This window comes from Argopecten irradians, chromosome 3, assembly GCF_041381155.1.
Source record: "Argopecten irradians isolate NY chromosome 3, Ai_NY, whole genome shotgun sequence".
Taxonomy (NCBI): domain Eukaryota; kingdom Metazoa; phylum Mollusca; class Bivalvia; order Pectinida; family Pectinidae; genus Argopecten; species Argopecten irradians.
In genome coordinates, this window is record NC_091136.1 from 45519130 (window position 1) to 45540745 (window position 21616).

At 35.0% G+C, this 21616-nt stretch overlaps 1 protein-coding gene across 2 annotated transcripts; it reads right to left on the bottom strand.

Moving 5' to 3' along the window:
- Positions 1-6373: 6373 nt before the first annotated feature.
- On the bottom strand, positions 6374-20496 carry LOC138318764 (cholesterol 24-hydroxylase-like). 2 transcript variants are annotated; one of them, XM_069261447.1, is made up of 14 exons: positions 20252-20496; positions 18409-18486; positions 16056-16137; positions 15073-15146; positions 14636-14734; positions 14378-14516; positions 13989-14102; positions 11464-11620; positions 11274-11339; positions 10836-10908; positions 9183-9378; positions 8526-8617; positions 8350-8419; positions 6374-8061 (listed from the first exon to the last, which is right to left on the bottom strand). In XM_069261447.1, exons 1-14 carry the CDS (start codon positions 20377-20379, stop codon positions 7909-7911), a joined length of 1521 nt encoding a protein of 506 aa, XP_069117548.1. In that variant the 5' UTR covers positions 20380-20496; the 3' UTR covers positions 6374-7908. The 2 variants fall into 2 exon arrangements, with proteins under 2 accessions (XP_069117548.1, XP_069117549.1); XM_069261448.1 differs by having other exon boundaries at positions 14636-14722; positions 20252-20495.
- Positions 20497-21616: the final 1120 nt, after the last annotated feature.

A 21616-nucleotide genomic window follows, 5' to 3' on the forward strand; every position in this document is an offset into this window, starting at 1 on the left:
GTCTAGGTTTTTACATGGCATCCTGTAGTAAAGAATGTCTAGATTTTAGATGACATCCTATGGTAAAGACTGTTTAGATTTAACACGACATCCTATGTTAAAGACTGTCTAGATTTTAGATGGCATCCTATGTTAAAGACTGTCTAGATTTTTACATGACATCCTTTGGTAAAGACTGTCTAGATTTTACATGACATCCTGTGGTAAAGACTGTCTAGATTTTACATGACATCCTGTGGTAAAGACTGTCTAGATTTTAGATGGCATCCTATGGTAAAGACTGTCTAGATTTTTACATGACATCCTTTGGTAAAGACTGTCTACATTTAACATGGCATCCTGTGGTAAAGACTGACTAGATTTTAGATGACATCCTATGGTAAAGACTGTCTAGGTTTTTACACGACATCCTATGGTAAAGACTGTCTAGGTTTTTACATGGCATCCTGTAGTAAAGACTGTCTAGATTTTAGATGACATCCTATGGTAAAGACTGTCTAGATTTTAGATGACATCCTATGGTAAAGACTGTTTAGATTTAACATGGCATCCTGTGGTAAAGACTGTCTAGGTTTTTACATGGCATCCTGTGGTAAAGACTGTCTAGGTTTTTACATGACATCCTATGGTAAAGTCTGTCTAGATTTTACATGACATCTTGTGGTAAAGACTGTCTAGATTTCAGATGACATCCTATGGTAAAGGCTGTCTAGATTTAACACGGCATCCTATGGTAAAGACTGTCTAGATTTTACATGGCATCCTATGATAAAGACTGTCTAGGTTTTTACATGGCATCCTGAGGTAAAGACTGTCTAGGTTTTAGATGACATCCTATGGTAAAGACTGTCTAGGTTTTTACACGACATCCTATGGTAAAGACTGTCTAGATTTTACATAACATCCTGTGGTAAAGACTGACTAGATTTTACATTGCATCCTTTGGTGAAGACTGTCTAGGATTTTACATGGCATCCTGTGGTAAAGACTGTCTAGGTTTTTACATGACATCCTGTGGTAAAGACTGTCTTGGTTTTACAGGACATCCTGTGGTAAAGACTGTCTAGGTTTTTACATGGCGTCCTGTGGTAAAGACTGTCTAGGTTTTTATATGACATCCTGTGGTAAAGACTGTCTAGATTTTACATGACATCCTATGGTGCAGACTGTCTAGGTTTTTACATGACATCCTATGGTAAAGACTGTCTAGGTTTTTACATGACATCCTGTGGTAAAGACTGTCTAGATTTTACATGACATCCTATGGTAAAGACTGTCTAGATTTTAGATGACATCCTATGGTAAAGACTGTCTAGATTTTACATGACATCCTATGGTAAAGACTGTCTAGGTTTTTACATGACATCCTGTGGTAAAGACTGTCTAGGTTTTTACATGACATCTTGTGGTAAAGGCTGTCTAGATTTTAGATGACATCCTATGGTAAAGGCTGTATAGATTTAACATGGCATCCTATGATAAAGACTGTCTAGATTTTACATGGCATCCTATGATAAAGACTGTCTAGGTTTTTACGTGACATCCTGTGGTAAAGACTGTCTAGGTTTTTACCTGCCATCCTGTGGCAAAGACTTTCTAGGTTTTTACGTGTCAAACTGTGGTAAAGACTATCTAGGTTTTTACATGACATCCTGTGGTAAAGACTGTCTTGGATTTACATGACATCCTATGGTAAAGACTGTCTAGGTTTTTACGTGACATCCTTTGGTAAAGACTGTCTAGATTTTACATGACATCCTGTGGTAAAGACTGTCTAGGTTTTTACATGATATCCTGTGGTAAAGACTGTCTAGGTTTTTACGTGCCATCCTGTGGCAAAGACTGTCTAGGTTTTTACGTGTCAAACTGTGGTAAAGACTATCTAGGTTTTTACATGACATCCTGTGGTAAAGACTGTCTAGGTTTTTACGTGACATCCTGTGGTAAAAGTCTAGGTTTTTACGTGACATCCTAAAGGTCTAGTTTTTACGTGTCAAACGGTGGTAAAGACCGTCTAGGTTTTAACGTGACATCCTATGGTAAAAACTGTCTTGGTTTTACATGACATCCTGTGGCAAAGACTGTCTAGGTTTTTACATGGCATCTTGTGGTAAAGACTGTCTAGGTTTTTACATGGCATCCTGTGGTAAAGACTGTCTAGGTTTTTACACGACATCCTATGGTAAAGACTGTCTAGATTTAACATGGCATCCTATGGTGCAGACTGTCTAGGTTTTTACATGGCATCCTGTGGTAAAGACTGTCTAGGTTTTTACGTGACATCATGTGGTGAAGACTGTCTAGGTTTTTACATGACATCATGTGGTTAAGACTGTCTAGATTTTAGATGACATCCTATGGTAAAGGCTGTCTAGATTTAACATGGCATCCTATGGTAAAGACTGTCTAGATTTTACATGGCATCCTATGGTAAAGACTGTCTAGATTTTAGATGACATCCTATGGTAAAGACTGTCTAGGTTTTTACACGACATCCTATGGTAAAGACTGTCTAGGTTTTTACATGGCATCCTGTAGTAAAGACTGTCTAGATTTTAGATGACATCCTATGGTAAAGACTGTTTAGATTTAACATGACATCCTATGTTAAAGACTGTCTAGATTTTAGATGGCATCCTATGGTATGACCGTTACCCATAACCCATATTTCGATGTCAGTTGTACCGCCACTGTCTGTGACGTTAGCCCCCGGAGTTATTGGCATCGAGGTAATTATGCATCGAAAATCAACCTCTAGTTTAGTAGTGGTAGTCAGTCTAGCTGGTGGAGCTGATGAATCCGGAGTAACTGACCTTTTTAATGTATGTGTACCGGTAGTGTTATGATAAAAAATATTGGAGAATATTTTTTTCTTAAGGTAGACCGTCCCTTCTGGTTTCCTCTCATGGATTTCGTTCATTTTTTTGATATTTTGATTTTAGGTATACCCTGATCACAAAAACCGCATAAAAATCATATGTCACCGGGTTAATTTTTCTTCCATGGTTGCTTAAAGATATGTACAAATGACTTAATAATCCGGATTTTAAGGATTTTTAAATAAATAATATTTCCTCCCTGTAGCATCCCTTAACATATAAATAATATACCTGTAACATGTTCATACCTTCAGTAGGTGATATAGAATTCATTACTATATCCAATAAGCTGGGTTTTCCACAATAAAACGAAATATCGTTATTTTAAAATTAAAGCTGACAATGCAAGATAAAAACATGCAGTTGAAATTAAAAAAAAAATATTTTAATGAATTTTTTTTTTTCAAAAATTGTTTCTGAGACATCCCCTAGTTATGACAGTGTGGTATCTAAGGAAGTGGTAGCCATTTTTCTTTTGCTCTGCTTAGTAACCTTCACTGGCCAACCCCCTATATAAAGCACGGGACTTGACACACGTGTATCATTCTAAACATGTCTTGTCTCAGATACACATGCCCCGATATTGCAAATAACAATGTCAAATTGAAAATAAACACTGCACTCACCGGACAATAGTTCATTGAAGTAATAGATGAATGTGTTGTCAGCTAAATCCCAAAATATGTCCAATACGAACTAATAAAACACTTCAATATACAGTAGGTTTTACACGTACATGTAGAACGACACGTGTGTGTTTTTGATAGTTGTCGCTCGTTCGGGTCAGGTACGTAGTCACGTGTATATGGTCAGTTGAGTGCATCGGGTACGATGATATACGTGGAGATATGTGGACGGACTATTGTTTGGATTTCTATTCACTTGCGCTGGATTTTATTTTGAGAAACATCTAATTGACAACTTAGAGGAGTTGACATGTTTTCTTGCTAAAAAAAGTTCCATATAGTTTTACAGGTGAGGGTTTTGTTTACCTATTTGTAGGTGATATAACCTGTAGACTGCTAGGTGTATAGGTACATGAATGAGCGCATGTGTGTCGATACACGCGCTTTATATAGGGGTCAGTGAGTCGTCGGAATGTAAAACGAAAAATGGCTGTCCTCAACCGGGGAATGTCTCATAAACGATTCTTGAAAAAACGAGTATACTTATTAAAAAAAAATCATTTTAATAATTTTAACTTGCATTGTCAGCTTTAAGTCCGGACCCAATTTTAGTGAAAAATTGCATAAAAATAGTAATATTTTTCTTTTTTTCTGAAAAAACGATCTCAGGAAAAATTTCCATGAAGACTGGCTTATTTGCAATACGAAAAGCCAATAAAAAGTATACCTCACCGCATTATTTTTCAAATTATGACCGATTTGCTTCCTACAACCCCTTAAATTTTGGTCTGAAAATGTTAAAAAATAGGCGAATCTGTAGCACTTTTCAACGTTTTATGTTATTCATCTACCCTTGTTAATTTTTACCGATTGGCACACCTTTATATTTATACACTTCAAGTAAACACTCGAAAAGGTTCTAGACGAAATACTTGCTCGAATGCCGATTTCAGAAGCGAGTTGTAATAGGTGGGTACGGAGAAATAAAATACGTTTGCCGGGATTCGGATAGCGACGTAACAAACGTATGACGTCACAGAAGGGACGGTCTACGTTAATTTTGATTAGCTTCCTCTAAGGCCTGTGCTGTCCAGGAAAAGATTTTGCCAAAATTATTTCAAATTTTTATCTAAAAATCATCAATAATGTGTTCAAATCTGCATACAGAGCTACATATTTATGGTCCTCAATGTTTAACAGTGAAAATTAAACTGAGTAAATTATTTTTTAAGGATGCACTCGTCTAAGAAGTCTAAATTTTCTTGTATTTAACATTTTTTCTGCTTTAGATTTTTGGAAATAGGATTTCATACCATAAAAGATAATGGGAGAAAAAATGCATGTCCGTATTCTCGTTTTCAAGCTAAGATACTGTACCTAGTTGACAAAATATTTGATTTTAAAGGAATTTTGCCGTTTTTGCCACAAGAGAATTAAAACTATGATTTCCTAATGAGGTGTTTAATATGTCTGCATGTTTGTAAAATTTATTTTCCAGTAGATTTCTTTAAAAAATATACCAGTTTTGATTAATAAGACATATTTTTTCTCATAATAACAACATATGCTACCCATACCCCTTAATTTTGAGCTACAAAATGCACCATTCTCAGCCATTTTTGCCAAATTTTACCCTCTATAGTGAAAGTTCAGGTATTAAGCTTTTGTTAATATTTTGCATATCAATTAAGAATGGGTTGTTTTTTCTAAATCAGGCAGGGTCCGTGTGCTTACTTTTTTGCCCCATTTAAAAATTTGTTATTTTTCAATATTTTAAAATAAAAAATAAAAGTGCTAAAAATTCCATTAAATGTAAAATCAAAGTGACAAAAATGTATCATTTTACACATTAATGCTCAATATTTCAATTACCATGAACCTAGTAAAGATTTACAGCAAAAATTAGCTCGAAACACCAAAAAATACTGGGGCAGTGATAATTAGAGTAAGAACAATTTTACTAAAAAGTGTTAAAACTGTGAAAAAGCAAAAAAGACACAATTCAAAATGACCGCCATATGAACCATTTTTGAAAATCTACGTATAAAAAACAAATCTTCTATAAATGTCATTTTTTTGACAAGATTGACAACTGACAACTTGCTACAGATAATGGTAAATTGTATTTGAAAATCTCATAACTTCTTTGATCTTTGTCGGACGAGGCTTCAACGGGATTAAATAAATAGTTAAGGCTTTATCTGGAGCTGTGGAATAGTTAAACAATATCCAGTGTAATAGTGGAGAGTACCAGTGACATTCGGTGCCACGTTGTAAGTATGAGAAACACCTCAAACTGTGGAATAGTCAAGATAATTAATAGTTCTCGTTTGTTACATGACAGCAACTGCTGTTGTAAGTGGTGTTTTTTCATTCGCCTTTCCTCAAGATCCCTATATACTATTTCCACTTAATTCAGAGTATACATGTATATAAATTTTGAATATTCGTGAATATTTATTTCTTTATCTTGCAATCGGTAACGACGAAATAGGTTCACTGTGTATGCCATCCCTCAAAACGTCTGACTGTTATTCTCCAATTTTGACTAATAGTACACATATTAATTTTGAACAATTAGGGGTATTTATCTCTGACAAAGAAACGTAGGTTTTCTAAATAAATAAACAAATTCTAACATTTTTGAATTCTGAACGGTATGTGTAACATGATAGTTCGCGGTAATTGTTCAAACTTACTGTTCCATTTCACTGACACGTACCACTGATGGCAGTCCACAGTAATTCACTTGATGTCACATGGTGTCATATTCGGGTTGTATGGTTGGATATATATCTGCTTAATGCTAGTGTTTGCTTTTCAATCAGTGGTGCAAAATAAAAAGAATGAAAAACAAAGATATGGAAAGTATGAATTAAATATGATATTTATCAAAAACAATGGAATTATAACAACATATCATTAATCCAATACAGCATCTACCATTTTTGCAACAACAAAAGTTATAACAGACCAAATATAAATAAAATTACCGTATTGCTGCAAACATCATCATTATGGTGTATTGGAATGATTTTTCATTAACTTTATCAGGAATGAAACAATCATTAATTAGATATACAAAGCCAAACTTCTATCCATTCAGATATGTTATTTTAATGACATTACGGTTTAAATAGTAATATTTCATTAGGCGATTGTTAAAAAATAACGAAATAATGAAATAATTAATTATAGTTTCCATAACAAGCAATATTTACAATTTTGCTTTCTCAGTTTTACTCCTATTCTAGTTATCATAAATTATTACATATTATGGACTTGACAAGCACTGACAATCTTCACGTCAATGATACGTTGTCCTGTGAGTGTACTGCTGAGTTTGAGTTATGTTACTCGTGATGAACTTTGTGCATTTTCACGTTCAGTGTTGCCATGACTGTTGTATTTGTTCCAATCTACATACCAGCAATATTAACTAGCTGTATAGATGCCTTCTTAACGATGGCAGAGAAATACAACAATTATCTGCTAACCATTTGAAAGGGACTATTTTTTTTATCTGAACACGCATGTTTTAAACTCGCTTTGTCAGTTTTAAGGACAATATTCGACATAACACCATGTGCAAATATTTCAAAATAAAACTTGTTTCCTCCGAACACTACAAATATTTGTGTCGGACAAAAATCAACTCGTGCGTAAACATTTAAAAATTATGAACGCTTCTATGAGAAGCATCATTTAGGAGAAACATTTTGAATACAACTTCATGGTATACAATCACTTTACTATACCTCAATATACTATCAGAAAGAGATATACACTAAGAGATGTGAAACTCCTTCATTGTCCCTGATAATGACAGAGGAACCTTCGTATTTTATTATTTAAACCTTATCTTGTGCTAAACCATACACATATAGTTGAAACATTATATTATAATTTTATATGAACATTTGTACAACGTTGTTTTCATATGATATCTACGTGTATAAAACAGGCAATTTCACCCAAAATCATACATTCAAAATTAGTAGTATAAATAGAACACTATCTGAACATTTTCGTGTTTCATATTAACGTTATCCTCCTTAACCTGACATGCCATGAGTATAGAGAAAACTACTCGGCAAACAAAGGTCCGACCTCCGTTCATCAAAATGGTTGAATTGCCAACATTTTTTGTGCTCATATATTCGTTTTTGATGCTACGCTCAATCATATCCGCAAAAGATTTCTGCTAACATCGGATATCAGGTACAATATTGGAGTACATGTAAATTACAAATCAGATCAAAATGAAAACGTTCAATGGTACAACAAAAACAATATTGAAATAAAAAATGAAAATTTTAAACTTATGTTGGTAGTAAATATTCCCTGTTTACATTTTGTACGGAGAATACTTTGACGTTTGTTGATGCCTCGAGCACAGTTCCTTATGCCGAGGTTACCCTTCTCGGACGGAAGTAACATTTGACTCCATCTTTAGCACTTATTGTCGTGTGTTCCATTATCTCCGTGCTTTGGCCGGGGACAAGTTCAAAGTCGAGATGCTGCATGATCTTCGCAATAACAATTTTTATTTCTATCTGTAAAGTAAGATAGGAAAGAAAACATTTTATAATATATATGTTGTAAGTTGTAAGTGAAATGGTTCGTGTTCCACATTAATTTGTTTTTCCTTTGCCCTGGACTGCTGTGATAACATGTTCGTTTCGGTCAGGTTTGATATATGCACATATACTAACCACCATTACTACCCCTTATACTGCTGTGCTGATACAACTCTATTTCAAAATAATGTTTAGGATGAAATGATATAAAAAAACTAAAATTGTTAAAATAGTCACTGGTCTTTTATTCATAAAACTTCTTACCTCGGCGAATTTTTTCCCGATACATGTATGAGGGCCTGCTGAAAATGGGGTGGAAGTATACTTGCTGAACCTTCAAAAGAAACAGGAATAATTGTGCTTTTTAATCTTGCTATACTTAAAGGGAAAAGGTTTCTAAAAGAAATATGAATAGAAGGAAAATGATGATTTAAACTTACTTTTCTGGATTCTTGCTGTCGAATCTTTCCGGTATAAACTTTGAAGGGTTGGTAACATTTTGTTCCATTCTGGATGCGGCATAGAAGCTCACCTGTAATATCATTTGATGTTAATATATTTGGTATGTTTGAAGGGGCAAAATTCAACAATAGTAATTCAACAATCAAAACTGAATTCAATAACAACGTCAATGTGAATTATTGTGTAGCTCAGCGACATAAGCATATAGAAGAACGTGAACCTTTGGCCTTCTGATCCCACCACTATACGTCTTTTGGTGCCGATATTTTCAACGGTAGATCCAAAATGATGTTGTCACTAGTGGATTCAAATTTTAAAGATTCTGGTAAGCTAGTCTTCAAGTCAAGCTGTTGGCTTGCGCACACAACTTAACGAGTAAGGACATCGCTACTTCAGACGCAACAAAATGAGCACATCATAGAAAAGGAAGTATGTCATGCTGTATTTTAGATGTATAGGTGAAAGACGAGTGCATCAATCAGGCATTTTATGCTGTAGTAATACTTTTTACGTTCAGTGACATTACTTAGTCAAATCAATATCATTTGTTTTCTGTCGAAACTTTTGCATTCTTGAATATATTATTTTTATATCAGTATATTATGTTTTTTTTTATCTCAATATGATATACCCACGAGCATGTCCGTCCCTTCTGGAATCAGATGTGGTCCGAATCTCACGTCCTTTGTTGTCTCGCGAAACGTATTCTTGGCAATAGGGTAAAGCCGAAGTGTCTCTTTCATTACCATGTCCAAATAAGGTAACTTCTCAAGTTCTTTCAGGGTGATCACAGAAACAGCACCAGCGTTTTCATCAATCTCCTTTTGTAGCCTAACAAACCAACAAACAAGACCAGAATAATTCAAATTATTTGTTATTATTGATTTTACACCTGCATCGTTTTTGTATTAAGAATGAACTCCTTCCATACTTCGTTTTTGTATAAAGAATGGACACTTTCTAGATATCATTTTTATATAAAGAATGAACTCCTTCTAGGTATCGTTTAAATATAAAGAATGGACTCCTTTTGTTTTTCGTTTTTATATAAAGAATGGATTCAATTTATTTTTCGTTTTTACATAAAGAATGGACTCCTTTTAATTTTCGTTGTTATATAAAGAATGAACTTCTAGGTATCGTTTTTTAAAGGAACTGACTCCTTCTAGGTATCGTATTTATATAAAGAATGAACCCCTTCTAGGTATCGTTTTAATATAAAGAATGGACTCCTTCTAGGTATCGATTTTATTTCAAGAATGGACCCCTTCTAGGTATCGTATTTATATAAAGAATGAACCCCTTCTAGGTATCGTTTTAATATAAAGAATGGACCCATTCTAGGTATTGTTTTTATATAAAGAATGAACCCCTTCTAGGTATCGTTTTATATAAAGAATGGACTCCTTCTAGGTATCGATTTTATTTCAAGAATGGACCCCTTGTAGGTATCGTATTTATATAAAGAATGAACCCCTTCTAGGTATCGTTTAAATATAAAGAATGGACCCCTTCTAGGTATTGTTTTTATATAAAGAATGAACCCCTTCTAGGTATCGTTTTTATATAAAGAATGGACTCCTTCTATGTATCGTTTTTATATAAAGAATTGACTCCTGCTAGGGCTGAAGTTGGTAGCGAGTTCCTAGTACCTAGTTGCGTTTAAAACACGGAGCTAGGAACCACACCCGAGTTCCATTTAAACCAAATACTGGCCAAGGAGTGGAGTTCCGAATATTATGATTCCTTACTCTATGGTCATGTTTAATGATACAATAACAGGAATCGAACTTCGAGGTTTTAAGAATGATAAAAAACAAAAAAATTCTCTATAGCGGAGATTTCCTTAAACGGATCTGACACTCAGACCGGACTTCCGTTTAAGCTTAAAAGCAACTCGGGTCTGGGTGACAGATCCGTTTAAGTAAATCTTTGCTATAGAGATTAACTCTGTGTTTTATTGTTCCTAAAACTTCGAACTTCGATTCCTGTATTACATATGTAATTAAACATGCTTTTAGAGGTAGGACTCATAATAAACGGAACTTTACACGTTGGCCAGTATTTGTATTAAACGGAACTCGGGTCTGGTTCCTAGTTCCGTTTAATAAACAATTCCGTTTAATAAAGGGAACCAGGAACTAGGAACTAGGAACCCGCAGCCAACTTCAGCCCTCTCTTTCGCAAAAGTTTTCATATTTTTCAATTTTCTGCTTGATGTCAGACGTATAACATACACCAATATATTAAATAAAATATATCAGTATTATATCGATAGAGTAACATACTTTTTATAGCAATCAGGGTTCCGTCCGAGCTGAAGCAACATGAAAGATAGTGCGTTGGCCGATGTCTCCTGTCCTGTTTGATTAAAGAATAACAAATTCACGACTGTTGCATCTATTACATAACCCCACCACCAGGGCAGCATAATAGAACAATTCAATAGAGAACTGAAGAGCACTTAAAGCCGGCGACGTTCGTCTCCTTGTTCCGCCGCTAATATTCTCATATTCGTATCAGGCACATGGAGTAGTCTATGTAATTAACAGGGAAGTAGTGTTGTTAATAGCTGGGATCCAACCCGCAGCCCTGGACATACATGGTGCACGTCATCAATAATATAAACCTTCTACGATGTATATTTTATATATTATTTATCACTAAAAGAATTCAGCACTAGAATATATTTTTTAGTATTTTATTTGCCCAGTGAGTTTCCCTACCTGCTAAGAGAAAGGTGAAGTAGTTGTCCAATAATACTTCATCTGTCATTAACGCTGGGTATTTTTCTGAAAATAAAATACAATGTAATGCTCCGTTTAAGAAAAAGGATGATAAAAAATAACGTAAATATTCAAATTAGAATATTATTATCTGATACTTTGTATATCAGTGAAAATTGAAATGAGAAACCTTTTAGTTTCATTATATTCTCCAGGAGATCGTCAGGAACATAATCCCCGCTAGTTTTCGCCATTCCTCTTTCCGTTATCTGTTTACTGGCATGTCCTCGGATATAGTGTATGGCGTTCCGGACCTCGCGGCGGTATCTCCATTCAAACGGATTTATCTTAAATTCAAAATTGTTTTAAAGTTAAAAAGCAGACAGTAATTGAACGATACATGGGAACGAATGGTTGGCTATTACAGAAGTCCCACAAACGCCCCCCCCCCCCCCCACACACACACACTCCTACTATTACATTCGGCATCCTTCAAAACCCCTACACCAATTATCATCAAAATAAAATCATATCTAAATTTCTACTAATCAGAAGCCGCTATTTCGTTACCATGGCATCAAATGTATTAGAAAGAATTAACATTGTGTTTATCACCTCACAAAAGACAATTTCAATAACAATTTCACGTATATCACAACTAAGATACATAAACTGCCGTAAAAGTTTTATTTAACATTAATGAAACGCGACGTCAATAGCAAAAGATCAAAAGCTATAAATTAATAGTATTTCTTTTCTTTATGAATAAGACAGAACAACCACGATCCGTGGACTAAGATTCTGGAGAATCATAGCCGTCGACTTGACATTAACCTTGTCGTGCTCTTTGGGGGTAAATAAGTATTTTTCTCTGAACCTGTCTACTTTCTGTTTATTTACAATCGACATTGCATAAATGAGCGGCAGCGTTGACGTGCTGCATAGTAATGGTATTGACATAATGTCAATATAATTCAATAAAATCTCATTAAAATAAATAAAGATTTAATTTTAATCGGGCAGCAGACAAAGGATAGTATTGCTGTCGTAATGTCATGTAAATGTCCAATGCCCACAGACTGTCTTGCCCCGAAGTGTGGATTAATATGATCTTTTCCTTCGTTGAGGGTAGGACATCTCTACCAGAGAAGGATATTCACGATAGTCTAACCCGAGGCTTGCCGAGGGTTATACAGTCTTGATTCGCCTAGGGTAAAGATATGCGTATTTATCTATCCTACGCTCTAGGTAGGGAATGATCCTATTTCTGTCTCTGTAATTTTCCAAAAAAAAAATGTTAAAAACTACAAATACGCTATAGTTAAGCTCGTTAGAATGTGACAAACAAGAATCTAGCAATCATTTCAAATATTTACAGACATAGAAAAATTAGCATTAAGTGTATCAAAACCATGAAGTACAGTCTTTTTACCGGACAATCAACATCAACGAAATATGTGGTGACAGGTGGACTTACGATTGCGACGATTAGAAACTAATAAACTGCGATCACTTCATTTCCCAATGAAGATGTTGACCTCTGACCGGCGTGAGAATACATTTTGACATTGTTTACATTGTGACCTAGTTTTACGCCGCTTCAGTTTTGAATGCACTTTCTGTGATGAGGCCTAATAGTAATATCGTTGTACATTTAGAAACACAGACAAAAACACTTGATAAATTTATATAAGAAATTGTCAGTAGTCTAATATACACGTCTACTTTGATGAAACGCTGACTTAGGCTGAAGCTCCTCGAAAAAATGAACATACAATAAGCTTCATTTCAAGATGAACACAGAAATTGTCCATTGATCTGCGATTAAATCCCACATTTAACACATTTTATCGAGCCCGGAAAGCACCATGTTATTGGTCTGCATCGCATTCCATAGACACAGGGGTTAGGTTTTACACTAGGTTCAGTTAATAGATATTTAAATGTCAGCTGCAAATAATTATCAGACGGAAACACAACAATCAGTGATATTCCACAATCATTGAAATCGAATTTTAAAAGGTTTGAGTATGTATAAATACCATCTGTTCGGCATTTTCATCAATCGTCATTTTCTTTGAAAGCGGACCCCCGCTAAATCGAGCAACTGGATCACACATTCACTGCGCTTTCAGTACTGCGCAGCAAGTTTTCTATTTGAAGCGACATAAGAATGCTTGTGCGATAAAATTTAAGCCAATATTTTTTATACATGAAAACAACATTTCAAAATCGCCGTTTTTAATCATAATAAAGGTCAAATAATGAGCTAAAATTTGTATTGCTTTGGTGACGAAGAGACCTCCGTGGCTGTACATACATGTACATGTATGATAACTGATACAATGTTGTATTTTTATAATAATGGTGTTTCAACAGCGGAAATTTTGAATTGGTTAACGTAAATATAAGGATTGATCGTCAATTTTGTTGCTTGCATTGACAGTTCACTTCATAAGCACGAGATTAACTTTCTTCATCAGTCCATGCAAGCAACAAAATCGACAATCAATCCTTAAATGTTTTTATATGCATACGACGTTTTACAACTTCCGGCTTATCACGCGAATATGTTCTTCGCGTGCAGACTGTTCTGCCCTGGGTAAGACAGAAAAAGCCTACCCTTACTGGAAACGTAGATATCTCTGTCCAATGGAATAGAAATATCTGTCCATGTTCAGAGAAAATTATGTGGTTATACGCATATATACATACCGCGACGATCGGATTTGCCAAAACAGCTGAGAATCCATCTAGTGCTGTCTTCATTTTTGTGACAAAAGGGTGGTTCTCTCCTCTCAATGGCCCCATGTCGACATTAAATGCTACCTACAATAGGAAAATCTTTTGTTGGTTGATATCAGCAATCCATCCATAATACCAAAAACCCTTACGATCATCTTATAGTTAGGAAGAATCACAGTTGAAATAAACATGCATGTTTGATCGTAATGAGCATGATAAATGTTCAATGACATAGAGTATTTTACTTGTTATTCAATTTAATGTGTCTGTATTTTGTCCCATGGATCGATATTTTGTTCCTAGTCGTTTAATGTAGTAAACAATCTATATTTAATCTACTTCATGACGAATCTATTTACCTTGTATAAAACGTGCATCGTTAATTTGTTGAACATATTAAGTGTGTGTATCTCGGTCTTTCCGTCCGCATGTCTTTCCAGTTCTTCTACGTGACGATCAGCAAATTCATTAAACTCTGGAGCGAACTGTCGAATATAGCTGGAAATACAATCAGCATGTTTTAACTTATTTTTGAATCATGAGATATGTATGCAGTTGTCTAGATGACTCTGTGTTTTCTATTGGTTTAAAGAAGAATTGTTGTATTAGCGACTTACTGTGGTTTGAACCATTCATCAAATTGCATTCGCTGTAATATCCAGTGCTTATTGTCGATTTGTGATTCAATTCCTTGTCCAATAAACCTGCAAATAAAACTATATAATTACCTTATTTATATTGTGTTTATACTTTATACATTATTTTCAGCAAGTCTTAATTAATACCAAAGGTTTTGATTGCCTCAATCGTACATGTTCGTTGCAATAAAATATTACAAGAAAAATTGGAACATTAAAAAAAATTAAGTTCAACAAAGTTTTTAGTTTTATTTCAGTTTCCCAACGCATACGACACGTTAAAATGATACATGGTAAAATCGATAGGGGATTTCGCTATTACTAGTGAGTCCAAAGTTCGAAACCCGCCGGTTTGACCGTGCAATATTTACCACAGTTCTAACATTGTATATAGAACCTTACATCATGTCACCTACCTTGTGCCGAAAACGTTGACTAATTTTGAATATAAACGTTTGGATTTTGGATGATTCCCTGTCACCAGAACATCCTGTAGAAAGCAACATCATATACTTTCAAATGTATATCTAGTAGCTTATTTAAGTTCGCGGTGCGCATATTTCGCAGTTTTCTCAATGGAACATATTCTCAGGGATTTAATTTCGCAATACACCGATTTCTCTGTTAGCAATATAAGCAGGTTTACCTAACATTTGAGTCAAAAATATTTTGCTGATGTTTCGAATTTCGATTTCATGAAAACTGTGGATATGGTTAAAAATATCCCTCCTTCCTCGCGATAAGTACCCGCTTCACCGTTCATAAAATATCCCTCCTTCTCCGCGATAGGTTCCCGCTACACCGTGCTAAAATATCCCTCCTTCTCCGCGATAGGTTCCCGCTACACCGTGCTAAAATATCCCTCCTTCTCCGCGATAGGTACACGCTACACCATTCATAAAATATCCCTGCGAACGCAATAATTATTGCGTGCGAACGAAATACTATTGCGTGCGAACGCAATAATTATTGCGTGCGAACGCAATAGTATTAGCACGCAATACTATTACGTTCACACGCAATAATCATTTCGTTCGCACGCAATATTATTGCGTTCACACGCAATAATTATTGCGTTCGCACGCAATACTATTACGTTCACAAGCAATAATTATTTCGTTCGCACGCAATATTATTGCGTTCACACGCAATAATTATTTCGTTCGCACGCAATACTATTGCGTTCACACGCAATACTTTTGCGTTCGCACGCAATACTATTGCGTTCACACGCAATAATTTTTTTTTATTTCATGTCCGCTCCCAGCCACCGTAGTACCCGCTACACTCCGTACCGAAGAAAAACAAGTATTATGGAAAAACTATATTTTCAGTAGAAGAACAGACTTTGTGACTGGATTATTTAGGTACATGCAATATGATTGGTCGTGATCATTACCTTTATATATTCTGGATCCAAAATAACAACGTATACTTGGTGCATCAAACAGAGCCGAAATACCATTCCATAATATTTGCTCCTGGGCAATTAAGGAAAGAAAAAAAATATATATACATATGTATCAACATTTTAAAACGACAGTAATAACAATATTTTCATAATGTTTATAAGGTAGGTTTCGTCCAATGAAATATAATGACAATGCAACTAAAAGTTAAATCTCCAGACCATTTCCAATGCATATAACGAACAATATAGGTGGGTATTCAGCTTGACCAGCAAAATACTCCTCTGAAAATAAGGTGAATTCAAGCTTTATATAGAACAATGACGTCATAGTTTTTCAACACGAGGCCGTATTAACAAAACAGAATTCAACAGAATCAGATGTGGTTTCTGTATCTTCTTTTGGTGTAATATATGCCACCTATTATTTCTTAGTGATAGTCTATGGTGTTGTCGACTACATTCCTATAACTTGCTCTTTGTTATCGATTCTAATTTTTAAGAAAATCCTGATACGTTTTCGTTCAGCCATTTTGTTTACTTCTAGTTTGCAACAATGCGTATACGCACAACTTCGAAAACCGAATCCATCGCATCTTCATTTGCATATAATCCAGTGCGTAAGACATAGGTAATAAAACAAGGAATTTCTTTAAATATTATATCCATGAAGCCTTTTTTAAATTTCAAACGTATTCAGAAATTAAATTTAGTATTGTCATTACATTTTTAAACTTCTTCTGTTTATAGTGTTTTACAAAACATATTATTAGTTTGGGTGAAACCTACCTTTGACAATCAATGATAATAATCAAAGTGCCAAGGCCACTCATAGATGCTGTGAATGAAGGACTCAAACAAAGGAAAAAGAAATTGGTTTTTCATTTAAATATTTTTATCGCGATGAGTATATGATGACAGTCGTGTGATTTTTTTTTTTAATACGAGATTTGAAAAATTATTTTAAAAAATCAGGATATTTACTTAATATCTCTGTTTTATAGAATCTAGTAGTTATCCCGATTTTTTCAAATAATTTTTCAAATCTCGTATTTTTTGAAAAAAATAACATGACTGTCACCTTTACTCATCAGTCCATCTACCAAATACAAAAAATGTATGACAACATCCATTTTCATTGAGTTCGCCCCCTGTGATCCAAACTCCACCGAAAGTCTGCCGCGGAGGAAGACAGCGAAAAAGGCGTTGTTCGTGATTTTCGGGAGACCAGTGTTCTCGGAGTAATACAAATATCATAGAGTCCCAACTAAACACTTACAACCCTCCATCCATGGTGAATATGTATGTACAAATTCAATGTCTGTGGTTTTGAATATTGTTTTTGTTTTGTTTATTTTTTCATACCATCAAGTATTACGTAAAATGAACAAAACAACTCTTAATTTTCATCGCGGAGTGGTTTCATCGTTTTGATATGCACAGGCTCGCCGAGCGTACCTAAGAATGCTGTTTCACAGCATCAAAATGGAAAAAACACACCATACATACAACTACCTACGTGTAGATTGATGTCATAACAGCTGTGAATATAAGATTATTGAAATAATGGATACGTATGACAGCAAATAGCTGTGTTATAGTGATACTAATTCTCCCATACTTAGTATTCTGAATTCGACAGCGTGATATTGAGATTGATATGATACTCTGGTTTGTTTTCCTTTCATTTAAATAGGCATAGTCGCGATATGTTCTCCTTCCTTTATTTATATAATAACCCATCAACGAGACTATAACAAACTATACCAATACGCCCTCAATATTTCAGACATGGAGACATCTTACTGTAGAGACGCTATATCGCTATATCTAACTATGTAAGACTATTAAATCAGTAGCATGTCAGTATTATCCACATCGTCTAATTCAATATTCATGCATTCTTTTTGTTCATTTGTCTGCATCCAAATAATCTCAATTTTAATGTATTTGGCCAGGACAGAAGCATAAAATCATGCATATATACATAAAAAGGGCATCAAGAATTGGACAGACCGACCAGTGTCTATAATGAAAACAGTATGAGTTAGGGTTTGGAGGGCAGTGGAGACAAGCTCGAGGCGGAATATATCCATATCCCTGATTTAGACTCTTACTTACTATAGGTCGACACCTTTGTTAAGGAAAATCCGACTTTCTTCACGTTTTCAAATGACAAACGGGTTATTGAATTTGACTGACTTTATTTTTGCGGACTGATTTAATTTCAACAATGTTGTTAAATTAATTTACATAATGCAATCTTATCTTCCCGTACATGTTCCTTGTATAGAAACTCCAATCAATAAGAATATGAATTACGTAGGCAAAGGTATTTACTCACATTTCTAGGATGTAATCGTCCAGGATTCCACCATTTGCTTTCACTTTCAGGATTGACGGAATATGGCCGGTCCAGAAGCTTCAATGGATAAGTGTTATACATTTCAAATAAAAATACACATCAAAATACATGTAGTCAGGAAAATACTGATTTGCGTTGGTGTCTTTGAAATAGTGATTGAATAGAGCACAGCAAATATGAGATAAGATATTTCAAATCATAGTTTAAATGATCTAGAGGAAATAAATTATAGAAGCATTAATTTTTCTATAGAAAGAGTCATGAGAATAAATGCTTAACACTATCGGATGGTTTAATTGGAAATCCTGAAGTTGACTCGAAAATACCATGACAAAAATAACTGCAATGGGCTGCAATTGACAGTAAAGTATACTCGGGAAGGACTATGAGTCAGCATGTGCCCCGTCGATGGTGCTTAAGACCTGCTACCAGAGCTAGATTCGTACCAGTTGTTAATTAGGTCACTGTGACCTACAATTTGAATTTTCACCAGTTTTCTGAACTGAACTTCATAAACCCAAGATTTGAATGCAAAGACTGCAAAAAATATTATCTCTATACTAATTTTGACCTATACAGTGAATTTTATCGATCGTCATTGATGTCAAACAGCTTGTTATCCATTACACACAGACATATGTACATCATATAAAGGTCAAATAAGTAATACCAACGGTTTTATTCCGGATAACACTGAATCCTTATAAACGTATGTCTGTAGGATACGAATAACTTGAAGTAGTAAATATGGGACAACGTAGTAATTCTAACAATGTTTACAAAATACTGTCGAATGTTTGTGAACATTTGTAAAGTTAAAAAGTATACATTTGAGATGATTTTTTTTCAAAATTCGTTTCTAACATAAACAAACTCCAATAGCAGATAACATTGTCAAACTAAAAATAAACACTGCACTCACCTGACAAGGCTTCATTGAAGTAATATTGTCAGCTAGATCCCAAAATATGTCAAATACGAGCTAATAGAACACTTCAATATACATTAGATATTACACACGCACAAGTACACGTGTGTGCCTACGGTAGTTTATATATGGAAGCATCAGTTGTTTGGGACAGGTGGTCATGTGCACGTGGCTAGTCGAGTACATCGGGTACGATAGTATATATGGAGATATGTGGATGGATAATTATTAGGATTTCTATTCAATTGTGTGGAATGTTCAATTTGTGAAACATCTAAATGACAGCTAAGAGGAGTTGACATGCTTGCTTTCTAAATCAAGCCCTACAGATATTTACAGGTAAGGGTTTGTTTATATTTTAGCAGGTGATGCACAGTAGACAACTGCTAGGTGTATATGAACATGACTGAGCGCACGTGTGTCGATTCATGTGCTTTATATCCAAGCAGAGTTAAAACAAAATGGCGTCTGCCCGTCCTTAGAAACGCAAGGGGCTGTCTCAGAAACGAATTTTGAAAAAAACAACTTCAATACTTTTTTTATCTCAAAAGTATATTTTAACTTGCATTGTCAGCTTTAATCTGTAATTTTATTTGTTCTTTTTGTGTCTTGATAAATGACATATCGCTAGTAAAATTCGACAGTATTTTATCCATATTGATGGAATGACTTCTAATTTGCTCCATATCATATACCTGTATCACATATTTCTGATAAAATCATAATATTTAGAAATGATAGTCCCTAACTACAATCCAAAGATATACATGTATGTTAAAAGACATTTGCTAAAACTCTTGAATTTTGTATCTGAAACTTGTTTTGTTGAGAGAAATTCGATATCAACCACTCGCTGTGTCACCTCTATGTATTCGAATTATTTATTAGACTTACCTGTCCCTGGGTGGACCCGGCAGGTGGTCATACTTCTGATGTTGTCGGTGAAGGTACCATGCCACAGAGACCAGTGTACAAAGGCTCACGGATACAGTTATCCCCACTATCTCCACCAAAAGCAACATTTCAACGCGAGAATATAATGCGAAGCGGTGCGTGTTGTTCCAATTCTGACGACTGACAGATGAATGCAAGGACGTACCGGGGTTATCGCTTCGCTTATCTTGTGACGTTTCAGGTCATACCCTTTCAACATACGTCACTTTTGTAGTGTCAGATTACGGGAATTTGCAAAAAAAAAAAACAAAAAAAAACAAGCTTACAATAAGTGTTGCAAGCAAAACACGACCCCAGTCGTCAATTACATTTTTCTAATCTATAGTCAGTTATTATTGCTTAGTTATCATTGTATGAAGTTTGAACACGTTGATGTTGGCGGGCGGGCGGGCGGGAACGCAGGCAGGCAGACAGACAGACATACACTATATTCCCCTTCGGTTTCACAGGGGACTAATAACATGAGAACATGTCTTGTCATATACAATGGTTGGCAACTAGATCACGGTAATTACGGCACCAACATACGTCACTTTAAAGCTGACAATGCAAGTGAAAAAATATACTTTTGCACGATGGCCCATATACGCCTAGGGAATATACACTTAAGCAACATAGTTTTGACAGTAGTTTCACACAAAAACGTTGTCAGCAACCACAAAAGCAGTCGAATTTTGTCAAGTGTTGTACAATTCTTTTTTGTCAAATTTTGCTTTTAATTTATTTCGTTAACGCTGTGTTGGCCGGTATACGCCTGTCACTTTTCTAACGTTGCTTTGGAGAAATTAGCATTCCTTCTTGATAACACTCGACAGTCTGATGGGACACAAGTGGCATTAAACGATAAGCAGGTAACCTCCTTTCCCTTACTCCCAATATACCATTGCCCCATAATTGATTAGTGTTGTTCAAGTCAGACTCAAATCAGTACAATAATTTACAGTTTATTTACATATTATTTACAAAGCCACATACAATGAGAACGACACAACATCTGAGCTCAAATATTGTTTTCTCCATAAAAACGGCCTATAATCCTCAACATCCAAACCTGAACTGTCAAACCAAACGTCTCTCTGATTAACCAGACAATAGATCGCATTAATCTTGATTACATACTAGAATTAGCTTACAGCTCCTTAGGGACCTAGTCTCACCGAGGTCGTTTAAACTGACCCCTTTTGAGATACAGACCTTGGTTAGCTTAGAATATAAATAGATAAAACAATACTTTCTTACTTAACGGGAATACTAGACCCGATGCTGAATAGGAGAACCTTTACCAAATACAATTTCCATGTAAAA